At 27.0% G+C, this 27583-nt stretch overlaps 4 protein-coding genes across 13 annotated transcripts; 1 reads left to right on the plus strand and 3 right to left on the minus strand.

Annotated features, from left to right (window-relative positions):
* Positions 1 to 211: 211 nt before the first annotated feature.
* LOC122572751 lies at positions 212 to 3773 on the minus strand. Its single transcript, XM_043738147.1, has 4 exons — positions 1821 to 3773; positions 1223 to 1401; positions 970 to 1150; positions 212 to 737 (listed from the first exon to the last, which is right to left on the minus strand). The coding sequence occupies exons 1-4, from the start codon at positions 1896 to 1898 to the stop codon at positions 696 to 698; spliced, it is 480 nt and encodes a 159-aa protein (XP_043594082.1). The 5' UTR covers positions 1899 to 3773; the 3' UTR covers positions 212 to 695.
* A 974-nt stretch (positions 3774 to 4747) lies between these two features.
* Positions 4748 to 10777, minus strand: LOC122572747 (blood vessel epicardial substance-like). 5 transcript variants are annotated; one of them, XR_006318546.1, is made up of 10 exons: positions 10638 to 10777; positions 10027 to 10201; positions 9665 to 9926; positions 9059 to 9426; positions 8010 to 8167; positions 7794 to 7896; positions 7494 to 7634; positions 7246 to 7411; positions 5663 to 5927; positions 4748 to 5123 (listed from the first exon to the last, which is right to left on the minus strand). XR_006318546.1 is itself a non-coding variant. In XM_043738143.1 (9 exons), exons 3-9 carry the CDS (start codon positions 9885 to 9887, stop codon positions 5059 to 5061), a joined length of 1227 nt encoding a protein of 408 aa, XP_043594078.1. In that variant the 5' UTR covers positions 9888 to 9926; positions 10027 to 10201; positions 10638 to 10777; the 3' UTR covers positions 4748 to 5058. The 5 variants fall into 5 exon arrangements, 1 of the variants encoding a protein (XP_043594078.1); XR_006318544.1 differs by having other exon boundaries at positions 4748 to 5126; XR_006318545.1 differs by having other exon boundaries at positions 4748 to 5126; positions 9665 to 9949.
* Positions 10778 to 10782: 5 nt separating this feature from the next.
* Positions 10783 to 16345, plus strand: LOC122572753 (centrosomal protein 20-like). 3 transcript variants are annotated; one of them, XM_043738150.1, is made up of 4 exons: positions 10783 to 10877; positions 11416 to 11460; positions 11926 to 12135; positions 12223 to 12372. In XM_043738150.1, exons 2-4 carry the CDS (start codon positions 11433 to 11435, stop codon positions 12357 to 12359), a joined length of 375 nt encoding a protein of 124 aa, XP_043594085.1. In that variant the 5' UTR covers positions 10783 to 10877; positions 11416 to 11432; the 3' UTR covers positions 12360 to 12372. The 3 variants fall into 3 exon arrangements, with proteins under 3 accessions (XP_043594085.1, XP_043594086.1, XP_043594087.1); XM_043738151.1 differs by lacking the exon at positions 10783 to 10877 and adding an exon at positions 16207 to 16345 and having other exon boundaries at positions 11204 to 11460; positions 12223 to 12288; XM_043738152.1 differs by lacking the exon at positions 10783 to 10877 and adding an exon at positions 12525 to 12665 and having other exon boundaries at positions 11206 to 11460; positions 12223 to 12288.
* On the minus strand, positions 12588 to 26108 carry LOC122572741 (E3 ubiquitin-protein ligase RBBP6). Of its 4 annotated transcripts, none has more exons than XM_043738127.1 (16): positions 25977 to 26108; positions 24481 to 24664; positions 24137 to 24371; positions 23777 to 24016; positions 23522 to 23688; positions 23069 to 23437; positions 22280 to 22541; positions 21870 to 22113; positions 21478 to 21787; positions 21300 to 21369; positions 20925 to 21212; positions 20501 to 20839; positions 20122 to 20415; positions 16038 to 16289; positions 15723 to 15956; positions 12588 to 15606 (listed from the first exon to the last, which is right to left on the minus strand). In XM_043738127.1, exons 2-16 carry the CDS (start codon positions 24644 to 24646, stop codon positions 13164 to 13166), a joined length of 5913 nt encoding a protein of 1970 aa, XP_043594062.1. In that variant the 5' UTR covers positions 24647 to 24664; positions 25977 to 26108; the 3' UTR covers positions 12588 to 13163. The 4 variants fall into 4 exon arrangements, with proteins under 4 accessions (XP_043594062.1, XP_043594061.1, XP_043594063.1 ...); XM_043738126.1 differs by having other exon boundaries at positions 25891 to 26097; XM_043738128.1 differs by having other exon boundaries at positions 16038 to 16286; positions 25832 to 26097.
* Between the last annotated feature and the right edge of the window lie 1475 nt (positions 26109 to 27583).

Here is a 27583-nt window from a genome sequence, read left to right on the forward strand (position 1 = left end):
AATCAAAGGATATCATAAAATAATTCATTAAAAGAATTAATTAACCCTTGAAATATAGGCGCCTGGAACCAATTACTAGATTAAACATAATCCATGGTAAGTTTATACAAATTTCACCGATAATAATAATTTCAAATTGTATACAAATGCCATTTTAAACTGCATAATGAATTGAGATTGAAAATAGGTGTTTATATCGCAACATATAATGTATTTACATATAAAATTTATTATGTAGAAACTTTTATAGATTAAAACACACAGTCATTAAATAACAAATTCCGATAATACTCTACTTTATTCATGTGTGTGATTACAATTTTTACGATTCAAATAAGATTGAAAGTGGTATAAAATGTTGATGATACAAAATGTTCGATATAATTTAATAATAAATATAAATATTTTAAATATTGCACAAATATTCAAACCACTTTAGCGGCCTTATTTTTGTACAATAACATGAGGATATATTTATTAATTAATCAACGTCATTAATTAATAGTTTAATCAGGATGATTACTAAATATAATTTACGTGCTGGAAATTTACCTTAATTACAGTTGATAATATTAAATTTTATAGAAATTTATATATTATGATTTATTAACAAATAATAACATAAATCTAACCCCAATCATTCACTTCCAAAAAAATAGTTCTTATATACTATAAAGATTTAATATAATATAGTATCATGGCCATGTAATCTTTTGTCTCTTCTTTGATGGAGCTTCCTAAAATATATGAAAATAATTAAAATATTTGTTCTAGGCATTCGTTAGTAAATAATCATTATTTACGTTATTCATATTGTAATAAATAATCTTACAATTTAATTAGCATTAATGTTATATCAGTAATGATATGTGCATCTATATAAAAACAATCTAACAAACACAAATAAATACATAAATGAAAATTAACTACAAGTAACAATAATAAGGAATAATTAACAAACATACATACATCATGTGTTCCATCATTATTACGTTTGTCAATACCATTGCATCTTTTAAAGGTATTTGAATTATATAAACGTATTTTATTAGATGTTTGTTTAAGTTCATTTTCAGAGGATTTTTGACTTATACAAAAAATCTCTTTTGCCATTTCATTTACATCTGTTTTCCTAGTACTTGTACGATTCCTATAAAAAATTAATGTAATTACTTTATTAAAGGGGATATAATTTTGTATTGAACAAAATGTTTTTACTTACAATGAAACAGGATTTCTGTGTGATTCATTAACAGAATGTATTGCCTCATTATGTTGTCTTATATCTGAATTTTGAGTGCTCTCAGATTGTCTTTGAGGTAACGGCAAAGCCACCCGTTTATATAGTTCTATTAATTCAAATCTGGATAAATTTTTATAGTCACTGAAGTTAATACATCTCTATAAACAAATCAGGACGAAAAGATGTTTAAATAATTGTAATATATATATTAATATCGATTATGTTGATATCAATAGCTATTTAAAAGATACTATAACAATTTTTTATCTCAATGAAAACCTACAACATTTAATTTTATATTTATAAAATTACAATATCTCTTGCAATACAAAACAAGAAAATTTCATATCTTGATAGTAGATAAGATACTAGTTCTAAAAAATTCTTTTTATTACAAAATGTAAAAAAAGAACAATGATATTTTAAATTACAGTACAGGATATCTATAAGAAAGATTTTCACACATTATCAGATATATCTGCAATTAAATCATTATTAGTTTAATACACAAAGATATATAAATTCTTCACGATTTAATGAAGAAAAATTGTTGGTAAACATAACCTGGTTTGCTTACATTTTCTAAAATTTCCTTAAGATCTGATTCTGACAATAATTCAGGATGAGTTAATTCATACATTCCTAACGTCGACATTTTATTAAATATTTCATGCACTAATAAAAACTACTTTATAAAATATCAAGAGACCATTTGACAACTTGCATACACAATATACTCAAACAACGGTTTCAGCTGGTTATCAATGGTTATCATTCGATAAGTATGACAATATCAGATAATATCTGATAATACCGATTATTTCAAAATATTTATAATTATACACACATTTTGCTAGTTTATAAATTTTATAATAAATCTTAAAAAAGAATTTTATGTATCACGTGAAATAATAACGCTCATTCTTACTACCATGCTGACGCACTCCATTATACAATGCACTGATTTCTTAGAAATTTATGTCTATACAACGTATGTTGAAAAACCGGGAATTTCCTACAACGACATGATAAATTTAAAATACCTTTTCCTCATATTTAAAATTAATAGCTTTTTTAATAATAAATATATCTTTAGTTAAATGAAGTTAATTTACCATTATCACTGTTTAATTAATTTTTAAATCATAGTTTCGTTAACTAATTTGCACGTATCAATTTCTAAATTGAAAATTTTAATGCAAAATTTTTCATAATATTTAAAATGAAATATTTCTTGTAAATGACAAGATCATAAAATTAAAAGGCACAATGAAAAGGGATAAAAAGACTTGCTTGATGTCATGTTTTTTTCTAAAACTAACTTTCTTTATTCCTTTCATCATTAGATTTTTCATTATTGTATTCAATGTGATTTAAATTTTTCATTTCATTCATAATTCTTTATAATACCTAACTATGTACTAAGAAAATCTACATATGATCATAACAGTTCGAAATAATAAACAACAAAAATGAGTAACGAATAATTTACATTCATTAAAACAAACCATTTACACTTCTCATATAAACATGAATAGCATTAGAGTAAATTAAATCTTATGATTCTCATTGTTCTTTCAGTTTAACGTTTCGTTCAAAACTATTCGATTTTCCAGAAGAATAAACAAATTGTTATTTTGTTACCTAATAAAATCATTTTTAAAGATGTATTTTATACATATGATAGAACAATTATTATCCAACTTTTAAACTAGTTATAATCTTTCAAATAGAATATGCTCAGAACTATAATTTTACATATAAAAAATCCTCAAGTATATATTACAACCTTAATAGGGCATGAATCCAATTAGCAACATTTTAAATTTTATAATGCATGTTACTAAATCCGACAAAATTGTCCTTAAAGGTTTCCTTTGTTACTTGTTTGATTTTTTCCCTAAAACTGTATCCAATCGTCAAAACCTGAGATTTTTACTTTAAATTTCGGTACATAACACTTTCACTATTTTTATTCAAAATGATTTTAATTAATTACGTTAATGTTCTCTTCGTTTCTCTGTGCGTATTGATCTTTTTTATTTGTTTCATTCTAATGACCGTTCCTAATCAAAATTACCATTTATAAATTATGACTAATGTTGATTTTGTTATTTTAAACAAAGGAACGGTAATCATGATTATAATATTATTGTAACGATTTTTCGATAATTTTACGATATTAAACATTAAAAGTTATACGTATTTATTTCTCTATCGACAATGTATATCAATATAAATATGATTTTATTAATGTAGCTCACGTAGCAATTGTATTATCATCCAGAGCTTTCTGGCGTAACTTCCTGCTTCTCTAATCTGAACGCCATTATCTAGTGGTATTATGATATGATTCGCGCAATAATCCTTCAAAACTATTTATTAATAGTTTTGATGGCAAAAGTGATCAATTGCTGGCAAAAATTGTAAATAAAATAACGATAATATTCATTAAAACGAAATTCCAATAATTGTAATAAAGTTAAATAAATTGCAAAAATAATAGAAAATATTCAATAATACTACTACTATTATATTCAAAAATAAATGCAAACCAACTGTTTTATAAAGAAAAAGAACTTATTAAAATTATGAATATGAATAGAATTATGGTGAAACAAAATATTCTAAACAGGGATAAAATATATATATATATATATATAATTTTTAAGTACCAGGCATAAATTATGAATATTACCCTAATTAATCTTTGTTTTATCATAAAACAATCTATAAATGAATTAAAAATAAATTAGTTTATCTATATATCATGATCAATTGCATAGTAATTTTATTGATACCTCATGCACAAATTAAATAGTTAACAGTTAAATAAAAAAAATGACAGTTATATGTTGGAAATTAATTATGTTCAAAATTATGTTGGAAATGTTATTTTAACAATGTGTTAATAGAACTTACACCAATTCATTTTATTGTAACACAATGTTGGCTGTATCAATATTGTTATATTGGCAATGATTAATAAGTCATAATCAAAGTTACAAAATTCATATACCTTTAATTTAAGTAGGTATTTTCTAATGAAAATGATACAAGTAATTCATGTGCTTAATGAATTATATTTTTACCATTTATTCTCTAGATAGAGACCATTTCAAGATAGTCCCACTGTAAGAGATATGTAAAAAATTGTAACTGCTAGTTACAAAAAAAGCATTTCGATTTCTGCCAGCAATTTGTTTAAAAAATATTGAATGAATATGTAAATTAGTATACAATAGTAATGTTTATATTTTTTTTAAATGAATAAATGAAATGCAAGTAAAAAGGCACTATATTTGGGTATGGGAAACAATCAGGTATTTAGGCCTCCCTAATTTTTTTCTTGACCAGTTCCAATAAATCACAGATCTTTCACTAAAGAAGTTACGCCGTTGCGATTGAACAACCTTCATTCTATTAAACATGTAAAGTCTTACTTGTTTGGTACTAAAATATGCATGTTAAGAAGAAAATCAGTGTGAATTATAAACAGCCATATTTAAATCAGTTTCTGTGTTATTCAATAATATATTGGAAGCATAAAGTAATGTTTAGTCATATATCACTTTATATAAACTAGGATGGAACCATTATTCTATAAACAATGAAATCTTTCTTTCCATTGTTAATCATACTTGACTAGTGGGAAAAATTATTAATTGGCAAGAGAATGTTTAATTGCTCCACGCACACCATGCCATATTTTCCAAAATGACGGATACGCTTCATCATTATTTCATGTTATGTAAAAAGACCGGTGTTGCTTTATATTGACTGTCGAGGATGACATTCATCTAATATTCATTCCATTAAACAGGCGTTTCATGATCAGTCTCTTCAATTCTTCCCAATCTCCATGCATTTGGATCTCCTGCTGCTGCAACGTAATAATATAAACATTTTTTATTACTACAGAATAACAATATGCTAATATGAATTAAAATATGAACTAATATATACATGATATGTCAATATATAAAATCTATTTATACACAACCACAACAGAATATATCTTTAAGATAAAATTGTATAAAACTAAATTATTGGAACATTAATAAACATGTGAATAAAGAACCCCCAAAAACTATATTTAATCTTGAAAAGAATTAAGTGTTAAATAATTCTAAATATATCATATAACAAAATAAATATATGTAACAAGTTATTATACCAGAGTAAGTTTTCTTTTCAAGTTCTATAATTAGTACTTCAATTTGCATCGTATTTGTAACAATACTATGTTTTTTACTTAAGTATAAATCTCTAAATTAATATACTAGGGTATAATTGTCAAGTATATGATATTAAAATCTTTCCATTTTATTGAATCTGAACAATAGTATTATGACAGAATCAACATTGTTAATATAATTGAAATATGAAAAAACATACATAGACACAAAAACAACTCACCTGAATACAATAACCAGAAGAAAATAAATGAAGTTACCCAGTGATATTTGTATAACTGTATGGATATCCATTGCAGAAACATAACATATATCACGTACAAATTTGTGCTAAGTATCTGCACAGTTTGTGTCACAGGAATATTATAGGGAAGACTGAACATTGCTGTGTTGTACAGGATGTAAAGGAGGTGTACGTAGGTGATTAATATGATGCAAAGTGTTGTTCAGCACTTCCTGAGTCGTGTACAGCAGCGGCATTCTCTCTTCTATCCAAAGCAAAATCAAAATTGATGCAAAATTATAAAAAGTGTATGTTGCATATTCAAACAAATTATAAATCTAGATTGTTAGTTTTACTTCAGCAAATACATGCACCAATTATCATGCAAAAGATTTCTATATATTCAACATATACATTTCAATATTTATATATTTACTTAAAGAATGATTGCTTGACATAAGAAAAATATATATAATTGGCAGAATATAAACATAAACTACTAATACAGGATAGTAACGTTTATAAATTGCAACGACAAAAACTTTAAAATTATTCTATAATGAAAAAAATTTACATTACAGAATTTTTTAGATCAAATTGTGTTAGTAATATATAAACTTTGTGATAAAGATTTGTATTTCTAAAAGTACATTACACATGATACATGCTCATGCCTAAATATAAAAAATATAAGTATATGTGATACTGTACATGTAAACTGCCATAATACATTCTCAAAATATTGTTTCAAATCAATTTAGACAGTTTTAATGATTATAATTTATATAAACGTATGGGTTTTTTATATATTTAGATTTTCTCTAAATTATAATATCTATAATATCTTTGTTTGAAACAACTTTTTGCAATGGAAAAAGACTTTTCAAATTGCATAACACATTTAAATTAGAACTACCATCTACTTTTAAAATGATATCATTAAGGATGATTAAGTGCATTTATATTATTATATTATACTATATTCACGTTTTATTTAATTTTTCAAAGGTTGCCTTTTAGAGAAGATAGGAATGTTGGAATAGTATAGAAATATTGCATCCTTAACAATATGTTTAAGTATAAACATAAAGGCATTATGTGTATATGTTATATCTTATACATATATGTATATGTGTATAGTGCATGTGCATGCTATTTTTTTATACATTTAATATTACATTTATTATTATGTTTTTCATAAGTTTCAAAATCGGAAAATCAGCCAGCAAAAATTATTTATATATGAGGTAATGGGATAATTTAAGTTTCTTTAATATATATGTTATAGTTTTGATAGATCATCATACGTTGCAATGTTATTCAGTTTAGTTTAAATAATTAAGTATTAAATAATTAAGTATTATCCGATTATAGAACATATATGACATTAGAAATATATATTACTATAAAAACGAGTTGTACTTTGTTTGATATTTGTTCATATATTCGGAAAATTATTAATAATAGATTCATAATATTCGTCTATAACTTTTGTAGATTTTATTAACGTAATAAAACAACTATTGCTATAATAGTTACAAGTGTTACTATTGTCCATAAATGCAATATTAAAAAATACTTACCTTGAAGTTGACGGCTGATGAGAGCAGTAATACCTTGACTATCACCAGTCTTTTTCACAACGAAGAGTTTGGTGTCAGGATCGTTTTCTAAGGCTCCAATACCACTTAAACCAATTACTTGTCCATTTTGCTGTTGATGACTGCTAGCGGCCATCGTTTCGCTAACCTAAGATTATATTACATACTAATATATAATACCTCAATGAATTCATACGTATTATAAATTTTTACGATAAACACATACATACCTGCATCAATTTTTTGACTACATCCCTTCCCAAAATGTGATCAAACACTGCCTGCAGAAATTGATCACTAATTATGCTTAATTTTAACTTGTCTCTATGCCATAGTAGTATCCTCGATTCTTCCATAGCTGTTATTGATACCTGTTATTGATCAGAAATGTATATATTATATAAATACAAGCACACACATATAAACAAATATGTATTTTTTATGAATTTATTTCATAAAAAATGTGTGTGTAAACTTATTTTGCTATTAACGAATAGATTTCTACTAATGACTTAAAAAGATGTATAAACCTGAAAGTATTCATCTGTAGAAACACCAAACCATTCTGGAGAATCCAGGAACTGATGTGGGAAGACAATGTGCAATGCTCTTCCATTTTGCGAAACTACTAACCTGAAGAAATATACACAAAAAAATTTAAATACCACTCTTTGCTTTTAAATTTGATAAAATGTAATTTATTAAGATTTATGTTACAATTTATGTTATTTATAATATACACTTACTTCCCAGAAAGTACCAAAGATAAAGAATCAACTTTGGTTACTTTTTCTTGGGCATAAACTTCTTGATATTTCAACTGTCGAATAACCTTCATACAATTTAACACTTTTCTGAACTGATGACGTGATACTCTTAATGGCTGGAACACTGCAATATATACCTGTATGAAAAAGAATGAAATAAAATATGAAATTTATGTAACGTTATTATTAAGTGTAAAAATATACTGTAATAAAAGAAAAACATCTATTTCAATAACCTTTTTCTAAATTACCATTTCACTTTTACATTAGAACAACATATAATTGAATTATTCTATATTACATATATGTTTGTTGAAACTAATATTTTCTCAACTTAAAAAAATATAATGTTAGATTACTAATATCCTAAAAGCAGTGATGCTATAATGAAAATCTATTTTTGAAACTGGACATATAAAGGTGCAAAAAGAAAAGATAGTATATACCTAAAAAATTTGAATCTAATGCAAACACTATAGCCAAACATACAAGCAATTTACTGTAATTAAAATTCTAATATATCTATCTATAACAGCTAAAACAAGAATATTACATCATCTAGAAAAAGTAATATGCTATAAATAAAATTTAGAAAGACAATAAAATATAGTGTATATCTTTGTATTCTACATATATGAAATATCAATTTTAAAAAATGAACAGATATACTTCAATACTTACAACAATACATTTCTATTGTATAATGCTAATTATATTAATTCATATATTATATATTTAATATTTAATCATTTGAAATAATTGTGTAACATGTCTATCTATTCATAGCAATTAATAATCAAGTCACTTTCACATTCAATAATAAAATATAATAAATTTAATATTTATTTAAATGTTTCTTACATAGCATGTATTTTACCTATTCATTTATCTAATTCCAAATATCAAATTTTAAATGCGCTAATATCTTAAATAATTTTAAGTATTTTAAATTGTTTGATAGATCGGTAAACGCTACTCTGTGATATGAAGTCAAACAATCATTCCTTCTGATGCTTCTCATAGCTTACCTCTTCAACTTCCCTTGAAAACTTGATAGGCCTGAGCTTGTAAAGAAGCGTGCATACATGGACGAAGTTGATGGCAACAAATAGAGCATTCCAGAGAGCAGCATCCAGCCAACAAGCTATTGTCCAGCCCCACAAAGCAAGAAAGGCACAGCCCACGAGCAGAGTGCACCTTAAATAAAGTACGCCATGTATGCCACTTGGTGCAAGATGTGACAATAGAAAGAAGGCATTTGCTAGTTGAAAGTAGATGTGGTTCACAGAAATTCCTTGATACGGTTGGCAGGTAAGAACTCCGTACAGAAAGGTTGGAGGCACTATCGGCGAATGAGGAGAACCAGATCCTTGACTGACCACTGATAGACCAGTAGCTGTAAAATGTTTCTTTTTTAAATATTTAGTAGAACTAATTATATTTAAAACATTAATTAATAATGTAGTAATAAAATTTATTACTTAATGATTAATGGTAAATTGTTAAACATTGTCTCAAAAAGGTATTTAGAAAAGTTAGCTCAAAAATTTGTTAACTGGTAAGAATAGTGATATTCTCATATATATAAAATATATTATATATAACTACCATATTATATGCACATGCATACATACTAGCTCTATTATCAGTGGTCACATTCCTACATTCGTCATCTTCATGGTGTGTTGAAACTGGTAGTGATACTTCCGATGTAACAGTATTATGGGGGACATTAAATGCAGCTGCATTTGTTAAACTGCCATCGGTACCAAAAGATGTCCAATACAGAAATATAAAAAATAAGATAGAAGCACGCCAGCCTTCTCGGCTTCCTACAGGATCAAAACAGATCCACATCCCCGCATCACCACCAAGCTAAATCAATTTCGTCTTACTCTACAACAATAAAATAAATAATACTTAAATATAAAAAAATGAAATTAAGTTTACACAAAATATGAGCACAATTTAAATTGGTAATTATTATGTTTCATACTTATTCATAGGAGATGTTAAATTGAATATTATATGCCACTTGTAAATATCCTGTCATTTTTCACATTTCTATTCTCAGCTAAAGTTAAAACTTGAAGACAAATACCATCTTGTGGACATCAAATTAAATAAGGGTATTTGCATTACCAATAGCTGCAGGAAGACTATAGAAACATCTGTAATATAAATATGCATTCATAATAAAGCACAAAATTTAATATATGAACCTTCCCATAAATTTAGTACGTTTCTCTACTTATTAGAAATATGTGATTATATGTATGATAACATATCAAATCATAGTTAAAAGAAATATTAAGAGTTTTGTAATAAACTTAATAATTATTTAACATCCTTACTTGATGACACAATAAAATTACCAATTAAAAATGTCAAACTCCAATTAAATGAAAATATTAAAAATTTTGTTACTCTATATAATAGTGAATTTGAAAGATTTTACAAAATTCAATTATTAATATTATTTTGTGAATTTATAAAAGAAGATAATGCTTTCAAATAAATATATTTCATACTGATTTTGATATGCAAGTGATTGTGGATATTGACGCATGTTATAAAGTATCGTATTCAAATCAATAAATAACTTACTCATGGAAAATTTGAAAGGATGTGAACGTACGCAAGGCATACAGATGAAAAAGTAAACTATAACGTTAAGAGTAATTTGATAGTTAGAATAAACCGAACTCGTATACGAAACAAACTTGCTTATCTAATGAACGTCAAACTAGCATAAAGACGTTGCTTTAGCAAGGAGGAGTAAAGACGACGGTAGAGAATAGGGAAGCAAAAGGGGGATAAAATAGGCCACGCGGCTCGTAATTTAAGGTTTGTTCAAAAATTTACCAGCAAACACGACCATCCTTTCAAATAAATAATTACCATCGTACGAAAATTAATTACAATTCAAAATACTAGAGATAAAATACAATAAATTTTTATATTCTATATTTGAAACTTACAATTTTTACAAATATTTACTTTCTTGTAATTATTTGCGTTATTTTTCAGTAATTAAAAGTTTTGAAACCTGAAGTTGTAACTGTAACTTTGAATTAAATATTTATTATTTTATAAATTTTTTACAATTAATAATTTATTATTTCAAGGAGTGTTGAAGTATTCGATACAAATTTGAATTGAATTTAAATATATTATATTAGAAAATAATATTTGAAGTATTTTCTTCTATAATCTTATTGAAGTAAAACATGTTATCTTAAAATATAGTATATTTTTTTATATGGAGCACACATCAAACACAATATCATTAACGAACAAAAATTTAAATCGTTAATATCTGCCTCACCTGCTATATATAGATTTGTATATGTGCTTTTTGAAATTCCTGTTGCTTTGTTTATAGGTAAATATAATAATAAAATGGCAACGGAGAAGGATTTGATTAATGGTATTTATTAATTGAAAATTTACGAAATGTTTATATTTCTTAAGTAAAAAGTATTTTATTACACGTAGTTAATTTATAAACTCTTCTCAATTAATTTTTATTACATACCTACCTAATTACTATTTAAATATGTAACTTATTTTTAATATTGATATGTGTTAATATGTAATGTTTATTTCTGCTATAAATGTACATATTATTTATAATATAAAAATAAGTGGTATTATAATTAATTATTTTGGTTATATCTATATTTATATAATTTATGTATTACATAGTAATTGTTATCAGAGAGTATTTTGTGTTGATAATGACAAATGTTATATTACTAAAGATTGTCCTACATTCTGGAAAAAGAAAGTACAGTTATTGCATATGAAAGAATTTTATTTTTTAAGATCAATTTTATGTAAAACTTAAAATCATTTAAGTTTTGTTTGCTCATTAACAAACTTATTTCTACAGCAGTCAGAGAATCACTTAAAGCTGATGGGGAGCTTGGTCGTATAAAAGCTGAAATGCGTACAGAAGTCATAAAGTTGTTAGATAATTCAAATAAAGGAAATAAAACAAAGCTTCCAAAGCCACCTTTAGACATTGTATTTTTGAATGAACTTATTCGAGAATATTTAGATTGGATGGGATATAAGTACAGCTCTACTGTATTTATTTCAGGTATTTAATAATGCACTTCATATATAATATATTATATTACAGAAATTAATATATTCATAAAGTACTTAATGAATATCTCTGTTTTAGAATGTGACTTGTCAAAGCAACCTCTTGATAGATTTTTGCTTTTGCAAAGTTTGGGGCTGAAAGAAAGTGAGAATAATACAAAATTACCATTGCTGTGTAGTATTATAGAAACATTCAAGAATTTAAAAAATACATGAATATATAAAATTATATATAGACGTATTATTAACAAAAGTAACAAAAGTTTAAAACATTCACACTTAATATTGTTAATAAACAAAAAATATATGAATTATCAAACCCCCTATTTTTTAATTAATTTCAGATTTTTGTAATTTATTTAAATTTTCTTTCTTTTATAGAACATATATAATTTTGTATAGTAAATGATTTCTAATATTTTGTACAACGAGAACAAGGATAAATTAAAAGAATTTCGTCTTTTTATTTCATGACGTCTTTTACATATTGACATTACATTATGAAAGTACAATATAATGCTGCGATATTGGAGATCTTAAATATAATTGCTGTTGTTCTCTAAAAGTATAGTATCAGATTTCTTAAAGATATTATCCACTGAATGCTATAATGTACATTAGTTATTGTAATGAATTTACTTACAGCATTTTAGAGATGGAATTAGAACATGGACAATCATGTAAAGGCCTTAATAATATCTCAAAATTAAATACAAGTTAAATGTCATAGTTTGTTACCCATTCCTTATTTCGTTAAATTTTTCGATCCCAAAAAAGTACTGGCTATTATTAATAAGTAATGAATCACTAATGTTTGTCCAAATTAACTTTGAACGCTGTTGTAATATTGTAAATATAGAATAAATCGACTATATCGTTTCATAGATATCAGATAACAATCTCAGTTTGATGCATACAATAGTAAATAATTCTGGTACAAGACCTTACATTAAAAAGCATTCACAAAGAAAAATTACTGTCAGAATTTACTTTTTAAAATATCAAAGACATCTAATGATGTCATTTGTGCTTTGATTTCTTCTTCTTTTTTGCTTGTTTGTTCCTACTCTTTGATTTTTTTGATTTCTTTTTATGCTTTTCTTCATCTGTGCTTGTTTCAGATGAATCTGAATAAGAATCTGAATCAGAACTACTATCTTTTTTCATAGATTTCTTCTTCTTATGTTTTTTATGCTTCTTCTTCTTCTTTTTATGCGATTCATCTGAACTATCTGAATCGGTAGTTGAACTATCTGAGGTACTGGATGAATCTTCGCTACTTGTAGATTTTGATCGCTTTTTAAGTGACTTTATATCCATTTCCTTTTCTATATCTGGCTCATCGAGTTTGAGTTTTTTGGTAGGTAATGAAACCACTTTGCCATCTTCACCATCTGATTCTGAATCTGAAGCACTATAATCAGGTTCAAAACTAGCTTCATCGAGCATACTACGTTTACGATCGGACACAAGCCTTGGATTCTTTCTTTGCTTCTTTATAGATTCTGTAGCTGGAGGTTCAGGATTTTCATAATTTATTTTAGTTTCATTGCTTTCAGGTTTATCTTTTAAAGCAATATTTTCTTTATGCTTCTGTTTCTTCTCTAAATTTTTTTCTTTATCTTTTTTATGTTTCTTTTCTTTCCGTTTCTTATGTTCTTTGGATTTACTTCTACTTCTGTGTTCTTTCTTTCTTTTCTTATCTTCCTTTGTTTTCTTATCTCTACGCCTATCATCCTCTTCCTCTCTACTCTTCAAAAGACCTATCTTCGGGATATCATTTCTTTTAAATGTGCAAGATGGTGTTCTTCCTCTTCTTTCTTTATCTCTATCTTTTTCTCTATCCTTATCTATCCTTTCCCCTTTAGAATCGTTACGAGTCGATCTGAAATCTCCCCTGGAATCAATTCTTGGATCTCTTTCTGATCTTATATCGTGTCGTTCACTTCTGAAATCGTTTCTTTCTTTTGAACGATCTCCTCGATCTTTATTATCTCGTTTTCTGTCATCGAGGAATACCTTACGTTCACTTCCTGGTATAGATAATGATGAATCAACGCGTCTATCTAATAGTGGAGATATTCGTTTATCTCTTGTACTTCTAGGAGATCTGCTTCTGGATTGATTTTCACTTTTCATCTCACGTCTATCTAAAAAGCTTTTCATGGGACTAATTTTCCTTTCTTTATTTTCATCTACTTTTTCACCCAATCTTTCTTTGGCGGAAAGTCTTGTAGGTGAATAAGTTTCTGGAACTGGTTTGAATTTTGTCCGGTCTAATTTAGCTTTCTTCACTGGTTCCGTTATTTCAACGTTTCTTTCGTTTCTTCCTACATTTATAGTAACGTTCACGCTCTTCCTTGTTTCTCTATTAGGTTCAACTTCAAGTACTTTAGGCTCTGGATTCTGATATAGTACTTTTCTACTTTCACTTATTTTTTTAATTTCAATAGGTCTAATGGCATTTATAGCTTTTTGGAAAATCGCATTTTCTGCTCTTTTTAGTACCTCTGATGTAACTACTTTTGCGGACTTAGGTTCATCCAACTGTATTTTTTCCATAGGAGATTCGCATACATCGTCTGTTTTTTCTGTAGTGTCATCTCTCTCCCATTTAGAAAGTTCAGGCATCGGAGCTAAAAATTCATCTTTTTTTGGAGACTTTTCTTCTAACAATGTACTTTTATCTTCTGCTTCATTTTCTGAAAGTAAAGAATACTTCTCTGTTATTACAGTGTTTATTTCTGCATCATCTAATCCACTATAAAGGCTATCAATGGGTTTGATATCAGATTTTAACTCTGGAATTGGCTTAAAATTAGGATTAGGAGGATTTGTCCCAAATTCTGTATGATCAATTCTTTCTGGACTGGCTTCATGGAATTCAGGAGGTTCTGGATTCATGGCTAAAGATTTATCTTCAAATTCTTCTTTAATTGATTCTTCTATAACATTTTCAGTAGGAATGCAAACTATCCTACTCTCAATATTTTCATCTTCAGTATTAGGTTTTATAACATCAGTTTTTGTGGGTGACATGCTTTCCTGCTTATTTTCCGCAATTAATTCTTCGTGTTCAGTTGGTTTAATGGGTTCATCTTTCACAATCTCTTTTTGCCCTGATTTTTTTTCTTTCTTCTTTTTCTTTTTCCTCTCCTTTTCATCATCTTTCTTCTTCTTTTTTTCTTTAATTTTCTTTTCCTTTTTCTTTTCTTCATTCTTTTCTTCATGATCCTTTTCTTTCTTCTTTATACGTTCAGGAGATATATCCTTCGTATCTATCCTAGATTTCTGTGAATATGGAGTTGGACTTTTTCTGTTCTTTTTTCGTTCCATAGACCGCCTTTCATAACGTTCATGTCGGTCCCTATCCTTTTCAGTTTCATAATCTCGTTCCCGTCTATCTTTTTCACGAGAACGATTTTTGTCATCTTGTTTGTGACGATCTCTTTCATCTCTGTAACTGAAATAGCAATATTGGTATTATTGTTATAGAATAAAATCAAGTCAATTTAATTACGCTATTTGTAAATATAATTGGCATTTTTTATCTAAATAAAATAACTTATGTGAACATACCGATCTTTATCGTAGTCTTTCTTATCTATGTGCCTATCGTCTTCTCGTCGATCCCGAGTATGCCTATCATCTCGTTCTTTCTCTTTTTCCCTTCTATCGCGATCATCTTTTTCTCGTACTCTGTCATCGTGATCTCTAGGTAATCCTTGTCTTTCACGATCTTCGCGATCTCTAGCCAAAATTCTTCTATCTCTTTCATCTCTTTCGCGTAAACGATCATCTCGTTCGCGTCCCCTAAAAAAAAAAGTGATAGTTATATATAGTCTTAAATAAAATTTTTTGAATTATTTATGAACGGACTATATGCTTATATACCTATCTTCTCTCAAAGGTAATCTATCTCGATCTTCAGCATCATGATCTTTAAGAGAATGCTCACGATCTTCTTGATCTCTTAATAAACGTCGATCACGATCATCACGTAATGATCTTTCAGAGAGTTCTACACCTGGCGGTGATAGGTCATAGTATCCCTCTGTTCCAGGAGGTGCAACATCGTCAAATCTTTTATGAGGCACATCTCGTAAAGGACTACCAAAACGTTGATTGGATGGTCCAGGATACCTGCTGACAAAAAATACACAAAAAATGTTCATATTTTTGTTCAATTACCTCAAAAAGTTATTTATAAGTCATACATTTGATTTATAAAATCTCAGTGCTATGTAAATTCTTTAATTTATAAGTTACTAAAATTTAAAGTAGAACTAAAAATTTTTATACATTTATTTATATCCTATAAATCTAATTTCAACTTATAAAATTTATTACAATATTTTTATTTATAAATTTATATATCTTTTTGACAAAAATACATATAAAAGTATATTATTGTTGTTTAATTATATGTACGTTCATCAATTCCAGAGAAAAAATTACAATTATGCTTTATCTAAGGGTTACTAATTTAAAAAAAATTAATTTGACCATTTTGTTTTACTTATTGAGGAATTACTATGAAAAGTTAAAACCTTTATATTAAAGTTGATTATGAAACCTTTATACTAAAGCTGAAAAGATGAATGAATAAAATTACCTATTATCAAGTATATTTACTGTCTATTATGTCATAAAAACGAAAAGTAAATAAATCAACATTTATAACTTCAAATACATTATTGTGAGCACAAAAGTAATATATTGATTGTACTCATTTAAACATTAATATTGCATATTTTACTCACCAACAATGTGCTATTATACCATATAAATACTGTTACATTAGTAAATATGTTGTACAATTTTTAAGTTTTAATCAATATCATTTTGATAACTTTCTTAAGAGTATTCTATGACATTTTTTTACTTCAAGCACTGAAAACAGACAAAAGGAAATGTTTTTTCTTATGTTACAAATGTTGATTTGGCCCTGAATTCACCTGATTCAGAAACCATGCAGATCTGTCAATCAGCTGGGTAGCTTCCACAATCTCCAAGCTGGTCCTTGCCGTATACACTTTCCTTGCTTCTGTCTTCTTCTTTCACTTTTTGGTTATTTGTATATTTCATAACGTAATGTCATTATGTACATACAAATAATATCTTATATGCATGCAAATGACAAAATCAATCATTCAATATAAGAATAATAACGAATTAAAAAAAAAGGAAATCAACAAAAATATGTGTTATTTTCATAAAAATATTTCCTTATGTCGCGTATACAAAATTACATTTTCTTTGCAAATAATATTGTTATAATGATCTTAAAAGAAAACATAACATTAAACGTTACAGAATAAAAAGTACTTATTTCTCTACAATCAAAAACAAAGCTTAGTGTTCACATGAATCACAGCATAAAAATAACTAGCTTGTAGTGTTATGAACCTACTTTAGTCAAACGAATTTTGTCATGCTAAATAGTACAATTTTGAACAATATGCTTAACGCATATAATAATGACACTTACGAAAAAGTTTATAAAATCTTTCTGTTCATAAAAATTTCATAGAAATATTAATATAAATAATATTAATACTGTAATAAGTATTTTCCTGAATTTAAAAGTTTCTCCAAACACATTACAGCCTTCCTAATAATGCAAGACATTAATGTCTATTCGCACTCATTCCACTGTTATTAACATAACATAATTTAATAAATTCTTTCCTTAGTTTTCCTTCTAATAATAAATTTTAAAATTATTTTAGTACTTACAGAAGTTGATTGTATATATTACAATATTCAAAAATAATTTTGAATTCCTATATTTTTAATAAATCTATATGACTAATACCAACAAATTATAAAGAAGATATAAACTACGTATAATTAACTAGTCATGTGATTATTTACGATAACTCTTCAGTTATGTCAATAAAAATTTCAATCATTGTATATCACAGATAATACAATACTGAATTCAAATGCTATCAGTTTCCTAAATCATAAACTGACACATTAATGTTGCATGATTTAATAATACAGATAAAATTTGTTATTGGAGAACATGAAATTAGAAAGGATCATTAATAATAAGATCTTTTCTATTTCATTTATTATATTATAATGTTGTAATTAACAACCTTATTTGAACAATATTTATACAATACTTCTTGAAGTATTTTTATAATAAGACATAAAAATAAATAAATGTGCTTAGATCCTTCCAATTAAATGTTTTCCAATTTACATGGAAATTCTGAATTATATGAAATTATAAAAAAATTATGTATTATTTCAAAATATATTTCATTACCAGCTTATGTTGTTTGCTTAACTTTTTCTGCAACTGTTTATGGGTTTCAATTTAGTAATTGGTATGTATGAGAAGCCGAAATTTGTTTAAAATTAATGGGAATATTTAAAACACAGAATAGATATTATTAAAATATTAAGTACAGTATTGCAAAAATATAAAAATATTCATTAATGCAATAAAAATCAACCTATTACGAAATAAATTGATTCCTAAATATATATACATATTCTAAATTTTCAAAATATCTCGATTATCCAGTTTATTTTATTCAGTATATTTGTTCATATATCAAAATTTTATTGTTTCACTATCCAAACTTTCTTTGGATAATCAAGATCGTAATATTTGAGTTTTTGTTTCATATGTATTTTGGAACTTTACTCAAAAGAATAAAATATTTTTTAGAAATTATCCAAGTATTTCTACGAAAAATCTCCATAGTACATACAGTATTTTTTAATGAAAAATACAGCAAAAGAATACAACAGAAAATACACACACACACGAGCGCGCGCGCATATATATATATATATATATTATATATACTTCTTTATATATATACATATATACACACGTATATGTGTACATGTGTGCGTGTGTGTATGACACACGCATTCGTTTACACACTCGTCTATAACTTTGTATTGATTATATAGATCAAATCAGTCTTTAGAAAAACAATAACATGAATCTTTTCCTTTGCAAAACATTTTGTTCAAAACGTTGATTTTTTCAATTGAATTTAAAGCTTAATATTTAACTTATATATCTTTTTTAATCCTTATGAACCGAGATTGTTAATGGCTTCATAGACTTATAATCTACGTCGTGAATAAAGTAATGACTTTTTTGAATCGACAATATATCTAGAAAACAATCGTTACATTATTTACAACTTAATAATTTATTTAAAAGTTAACAATTATCTCAATTATTTTACTGTAATATTTTCTTGATGTCGAAAATACATAGTAATAAAATAATATTACTATTGTTGTTACAGTCATTACTTTTAATAATTAAATACTTAATTGAAATGCAGGTGAATGAAAATAAATATTTTTCAGTCAGGTACAGTTATGTAGGAAAATAAACTCTTTACAATCTAACATTATCATTTTTATATCAACCCATACTCAAAAATCTCACAGCACACTACTATTAACATATCACTCTTGTGACAACAAAAATTTAACATTATTTGAATAGTTGCATAAATTTATATGTTTTTCGTTTATTACTTTTCACAAAATATTTTTAATTAGTAAAATAGATTGATACAATTTCTTGATTTATTACAATCAATTTCTTTCATATTATGTAGCATATTTTATTTCAATCCATAAATTATTAAAAATTAGATTTTATTGAAACTTACACGTGTACAAACTTAAACTAATTTATACAACTATTCTTGTGTGTATGCGTGTACGTGTGTGTGTGTGTTCGCGCGCGCATTTTGTATATGCATATGTATGTATATATACGTATATTCATACATATACATATATATAACTATGTTTTTAAAAAACATATATGTATACATTATCTTTAAAATGTCATAAAATTGATTATTTCGCTTTCGTTACATTCACCATAATTCCGGAGCAGTCTTAACCAGGACAGCAGCATAAGGTACGGTAGACTGTCTGCTTAGCGTGTACATGAATTAAAGTACTATTGAGGCGGAAATACCTGTTGTAGGAATCATAATAGTCTTTCCTGTCCGTAGGTGGAGGTCCCAATGACATAAGTGGTGGTGGATGACTTCCACTGACTAGATGCGGCAGCAAAGGCGGTATATTATGCTGAGCTGCTTGGTTCCTTACTGGATATCTCGGTATTGGTCTATCTCGAGGGGGTAAATCCCTCTCTCGATCTCTGAATTGATAATCATGTGCTGGTGAATCATTGTAGTAACTATTGTATCCTTCTCTAGGTTCACGTGATCTTGGTCGATCCCTTTCACGATCCCTTTCCCGCTGGAATCTAAAAATATTATTCACAATTATCATAAATTAATTAAACAATTCGTTAACAGTTATTTAAAATGAACATAATAATGTAATTATACCTTGGAGGTGATCTAGCTGGTGATCGATATCTAGGAACTAATTCTCTATCACGTTCACGATCACGTTCTCGATCACGTTCACGTTCACGTTCACGTTCACGTTCACGTTCGCGTTCACGTTCACGCTCGCGATCACGTTCACGATCCCGTTCACGATCTCGATCACGGTCGCGATCACGATCACGATCTCGATCACGATCACGGTCACGATCACGATCACGATCTCGATCTCGATCGCGATCACGGTCACGATCTCTTTCTCTATCCCTTTCTCTGTCTCTATCTCTATCTCGTGACAAAGATAGTCTAGGAGATTGACTACGTGAATATGATCTAGAACTGTAAATAATATGAAAAATTTCAATTTTATTCCAATAATTGCAAATGTCATACATGTTGAGATAGTGTAGAAAATTTATCTCACCGACTAATTGAGAAGCTTCCACTTCTTGATCTACGTTTTGGTGTACGACTTCGTGCTCTAAGAGGTAGAGGTGATCTTGAAGATCTTCGTTTTGAAGGAGGACTTCTAGATCGACTTAAACGAGGTGGGAACGGTGATCTGCGGCCAAATGAACGTGATCTAGATCTACTGTAACTACGAGATCTTGATCGTGTTCGACTTCTTCTCCTATGTTTTCCAAGCCTTCTATCTCGCTCATCTTTTTCTCTAAGCATTCGTTCAAAAGCTTCTAATGGATCATCAATTATACTGGAAATAATATTAATATTATGATAATATACCAATCTACTGTATTGAATAAATAGCAGTTACCTTTATCAAAGTATATAAACTTACCCAGGTGGATTACCATTATGAATATTTCTACTTAATCCTGGTGGTGGTGGTTGCAATCCTCTATAACTAACTGAAAAAATATGAAATGTATCTAAATATTTCAAACCAAATAAATTACCCATGTTAAAAATTTAGTTGTACAATTTGAAATACAATTGTCCATTAGAATATTACTTACGATGATGTATTCCCCTAATTGGTCTTGGTGGTCCATTATAATTTCGAGGTGGTTGTGATGGTCTGTACCCTTGTTGTTGATAAGGAGGTCTTTCATATCGTGGGGGCCCATAATGGGAGCCTTGTTGATGGGGATACATAGGTATCCGATGACTCATATATGGATCTGGCAATAATGGTGGATTATGTGGGGGTACATTAGGTGGAGGTTGATTATAGCTTGGTTGAGGAATACGATCTTCTCCCGGTGGAAAAGGTAAAAGAGGTGGCTGATTACCAGAAGAAGGCACATGTAAATGTGGTTCATCAACCTGAAATAATAATATATACGTATATATAAATATGCAAATCGAATATTTTTAATAATATAAGTGTAAAATATTTCGTACTTACTGTTGGTGTGCCTGGACGATCTTCAGTTGATCTCCGTATAGCATTGTCATAATGTATATTAGGTGGATAATGTCCATCATCAGATGGTAAACCTTGATAATTTTTTGATGGGGGTGGGTTCATCAAATGTGGCAAAGGTGCTCCTTGAGAATTATAGTCGCTATGTTGTGAATGTCTAGGAGATAATGATCGTCTCCGATTTACTGGTCGCAAATTTTCGATTCTACGACCACGTTCTCCACTTCTAAAATATAACAATTATATAAATTAAAATAAATTATATAAAATAAAATAAATAATTAATTAGATTAGGCTACAAACAGTCTATATACATAGCTATCAAATACTATTACAAATTATAAAATTAATCCTATAAAATAGGTGTCAGTTTACTACTTAAATATTTTTACCTATCACGATGTCCATCCCTGCTGAAACTTCGCCTACGTTCTCTTGATTGTCTTTCACCTGGATATTCATTCTCACGTTCTTTCTTTTCACGACTTGGAGGATCACTTCTTTCTCTATCTCTTTCTGGTGAACTACCAATTGCAGGTATTGGAAGTAATGGTTCAGTTCCTGGAGGTGGTGGAACTTCTGTTTCCTCGTCTGTTGTTAACTTTGTTACAGTATCACTTTGCAAATCAGATTCTGATGCTGTTTCTGGAACAGCTATTAAAAAGGATATCTAATATAACGATTTATATTCTATATTTCATATTGTTGAATAATTAAATTATATTTGCAATATCTCATATCGATCGTTATGAAATTCAGAAGGTAAGCTACCTTTATATTTGAGGTTAAACATAACCTATATCAACTAATGAAGTAAATTTGAGCATAACTTAACCACTATGTAATATTGTATGTTTATGTAATAATCGAATTTCTTTAAATAATACGAAACAATCTTTTTAAAATCATCCTTATCCTTATCCTGTAATTTTATTGATAAAATATAACTTTGTAACAATGATTATATCAAAAATAATTTTTCATATTTTAATAAAATAAAATAAGATGTATATAATTTAAAATGCTCTTTTTAAGAATAAATTTTAGCAATTAATATCTTAAGTTACATTTTAAAATTTTCCAACGTTTTTTGCATTTCTAAAAATTTATGGATTACCTTTCGTTTTACAAAAATATAGAAGCTATATAATAAAACTTAGATATTTAAAAGTTCTACTCACTATTTGTTTGTGGTTGTGTAGCTCTAGCAGGAAATTGCTGTTGAGGAGACTCAAAATTTGTTGTTTGTGATTCCGTATATTCTTGAGAGGGCACATTAGTTGTGTTTGAAGATTGGACACTTTTACTTTGGTTTGGTACTTGATTTGTTGCTTGGTCAGCCTTTTGTTGTTCTAATTGTACTATAGGCTGTCTGTTTGTTTGTGGAGATTGTCTATATGTCTGTCTTTTAGCATACCCAGTCTCATTCTTAAAATTCATTACAGCATTTCGTAAAAAGCGGTTGGGGATAAGAGTTTCTGGTGAAACATCTTTCTCATTACAATCTGGACATTCATGTTCTTCAGATTCTAATAAGAATGTCCGAATACCTGTTATACACATATTATAAAAATGCATTAAAAATTGATAGTAAATTCTAATAGATATAAATATATCAAAATTTAAAAAATTACATTCATCACAAAATGAATTTCCACAACATGGTATCATTACTGCGTCTGTTAAAAGATCTTTGCAAATATTGCACAATAGATCCTCTGGGATCTCTGGTTTTTCTACAGCAGGTTCAGGATCTTGTGAAAATGGTGGACGTTCCTTTTTACCTTCTTTATATGCTTGACTGAAAATTAAAGAAATAGTTAAACGAATTTTAAAAGTATATGATACATTTATTGACTTCATTAATCATTTTATATATTAAAACATACTGATCAATAGCTGGTACAGCATATTGACCCGTTGGTGTCATCATAGCACCAGGAACTCTTGGTCCTTCAACTGGGACCATAAAACTCCTAGGAATACCTGTACTTTTCTTAATTTCTATAGGTTCCTGATTTGTCCCAAGTGGACAATTTTTAATCCAATGTCCAGGTTGATGACATTTGTAACAACGATAATTTGCAGGTACATCACCAGTTTGATTAGCTCCACGTATTTTCATGTAACTGTTAAAGATATACATCATATGTAGAATTTTGGTATACATATAAGATAGAAAACAAAAAAAGAATAAAGCCATATACAAGATAGAATAAAATAAAAATTTTGCTTGTAAAATGGCATACTTTGATGGATCATAATCTTGTGTAGATTGAGTCATCATTGCCCGAATTTTGTCTTCTTCAGAGCCATCAAGTCTTGTAAGATCTACAGCTCTGCCTAAATTGGATTCATCTTTTAAGTTACTAAACGAAGGAGCATCATTTCTGTCCCATGATCGCTTTTGTTGAACTGTTAATGGAACTCTAGCAACAATAAGGCTAGTATTTTTTGCAATTAATGCATTATCATCCGTATAATCTAAAAGAATCATTTCTATACTTTACAAAAATTGGTATTTCTTATGAAAGTACTATAATTATTTGCAAACAAATATATAAGAAACAATGATAAAATATTCTATATTTGCCTTCCTTAGTTTGTGCATTTGTTATTTGCAAATCAAAATCAGTGTTCTTTCCTATACGTTTTTGATGAAAAATAGCCTTCTTCAAATCTGCTACTGAAATGTGTAATCCATCAAAGGATACAGTATCATAATCTAAGGTAGATTTGAATTTATAGTGTACTGACATTTTTGTTATTTATATATCCTGAAAAGAAACAATGAAAACTAAAAAAATAGTTATTTACAGAAAAACACTGAAATTAAATGCATAAAATTTATAAAAATTACAAAAAAGTTTTTTATAAATATACAAATTTTAATAATAAAATAGTATACGTATAAAATAGCAAAATGTCTCATTTAATTTATGTATATATGAATATATATATAGTCTTTGTTTTTTTATATATATAAAATTCATACAAATCACTTAATAAATAATTTAATAAAATTTCAACATAATAATATTTTACACAAACAACAAACTACATTAGTTTAGTTTATAAACTGCTTAAATATTCTTTTCACTATTCCTTCAGAAATTATGCCATATCTTTTCCTTTTTCTTGAAACTAAGCAAAATATTAATATTACACTTTAATAATCTTTATACAAACTCAAAGTAAACATTATATTTATAATTTTATATTACATAGTAATTTTAATGTAATTAATATATAATTCCCTCTTTCAAATACAAATTCTATTTGTTTCAACAAAGGTTTAAACAGTGTTTTATGTTAATTATTTTGAAATATAATAACACATAAATAACAACAAATAAATATTATACAAACTGATTTAAAAATACTACTTATGACATTTAACAATAACATTAATAACATTAATATAATTTATGTTACATTACATTACTAATACATTTGTGTATACGTGCACGCACGCGCGCGTGTCTATATTATTCCAAAATATACATATATCTTCCATAGCATCAAAATATTTCGTACAAACATTGAAAGTCTTCCAAAAAAATATTATGTGTGAATAATTTATTTCTTAATGAATTTACATTCATCATAATACATCCACATATATAGACACATCCGCAATAAATTCAGGTACATGTATATATATCTATACATGTATGTGTATAAATGAATATATATATACACATGATACAAACGCCCATATATATTACAAGAATTAACAAACATAAATAAATAATCTTTTTTAAGTGATGATAGCTCGATAGAACTAGAAACAATAAAATGCTCGATATTGGCTAATTAAAAACGCATTAAAAATGTTAGTGAGGTTAAGAATCAATGTTAGAAAATAAATGTAAATTGGAATATGAATGAAGAAAAGAGAAGAAGGAAGGGAGAATTATTACTTATTCACTACAAATACTCACTACAAAATGAATAAATTCAAATAATGGAAGCGATAAATGTATATTCATCCAGTACATACAAATATGATTTCCAACTTCTAGCATGTTGCGAGGAATAATCAATTTTTGAAATATTTTTTATAAACCCCGAAATCAAATATCTAACCTGTACACACATACACGTATTGACTGCGATAAAAGTAAGACATTCTGAACAAAACACTGCAATCGCATAACCGAAAAACACCAAGTGAATAATTCAATCGTCTATAGTAGCAATGACACAGTGAGTTTATAGATGGCACAATCAATAACATATATACGTTATTTCTTACCTTCAAAATAATGTTACAGTTTGTTGCATTTATTATACTTTATTCATTCAAAAAAGGACAATAATATTATCAGATGATAGATCATAATATATTATTTAATACATTCAAATAAATAGATTATTATTCTTCAAGCATTTTTAAAACTTTTATATTATGCTACATAATATTCTCTACGATTATAATAAAACACCAAGTATATCACTGACGATCTAGGGACATCATATTCAATTAAAACTCCATCGAAATGTGAAAACGACTCTCTCGCAAAGTATCGACATAATTAGTGCACGAATTATTGAACAAAATTATTAAATGAATGCTAGTACAAATAATATATAACAATATTTATTACTAAAAATGTATTTGATTATATAAAAGTAAAGATTATGCATAGAATGTATGCTACGTACATTCTAATAGAAAAGGAAAATGAATAATTCTTTATAGATTATATCTAAGAGATAAATTTCAATTAATACTTATAATGTTGTATTTTATATTTATTACAAAATTATTATAAGCTCCAAAAATATACAATGCTCAATGATTATATATATATATAATCATTATATATATATATATATGCTTGCATATGTTTAGTTTATAGGATACATTTGCGCGTATACTAAATAACAAAAATTTTATTTGATTTTATATAAAAATTAAATGTTTTAAATTTTCCAAACTTCTCTTATTTTAAAAATTTTCAGTTTAAAATTTTGTAAAATTAGTATAAAATGGATAAAAATTATAAATTTGTGAAATTCCTTCTCTTTATTCCTGAAAATCACCTATTTTTGTTTGTTAAGATTATTAATATTTGTTAATATAGATTTATGAAATGTATTATAATGTATTACACTTATAAAAAATAATATTATAATTGATATCAACACATAAATCAATGTACAACTTTGAAAAAGTATTTTTAATACTACACATTCTTGTAATTAAGTTCATAATGATATTATTTCGAGATCATTAATGTAATTACTTAGACAAATTTATACATAAAAAAAATTGAAACTTTGTCATAAGTTTTAATGAGTTATGAGAACACTTGATATAAGAAAAAAATTGTTGTGTATTTTTCACTATTAAAATATTTATAAAACTATTACCGCAAAATTTTAGTTTTTTGTTTTATCATAACAATAAAATATGTAATGACATCACATATTATGATATATGTGTATATTAAAACTATGCATGATTTTTATATCATTAGTATAATATGTACATATACAGTTGATAATAGCATTGTTGACATTCTAGCAATGGGTCAATTATACTAAATAATAAAACTTATTTTTAATACATATCAGACCATGAACATTTAACTGTAAAGGTATGAAAACTTATATTTGTTGACATTATCAAGCTCCTTAAATGCATTATATATTTTTCTATTATTTGTATTCTGATTACGAAATCAAAA

Source organism: Bombus pyrosoma, linkage group LG11 (assembly GCF_014825855.1).
Source record: "Bombus pyrosoma isolate SC7728 linkage group LG11, ASM1482585v1, whole genome shotgun sequence".
In the NCBI taxonomy this organism is placed as follows: domain Eukaryota; kingdom Metazoa; phylum Arthropoda; class Insecta; order Hymenoptera; family Apidae; genus Bombus; species Bombus pyrosoma.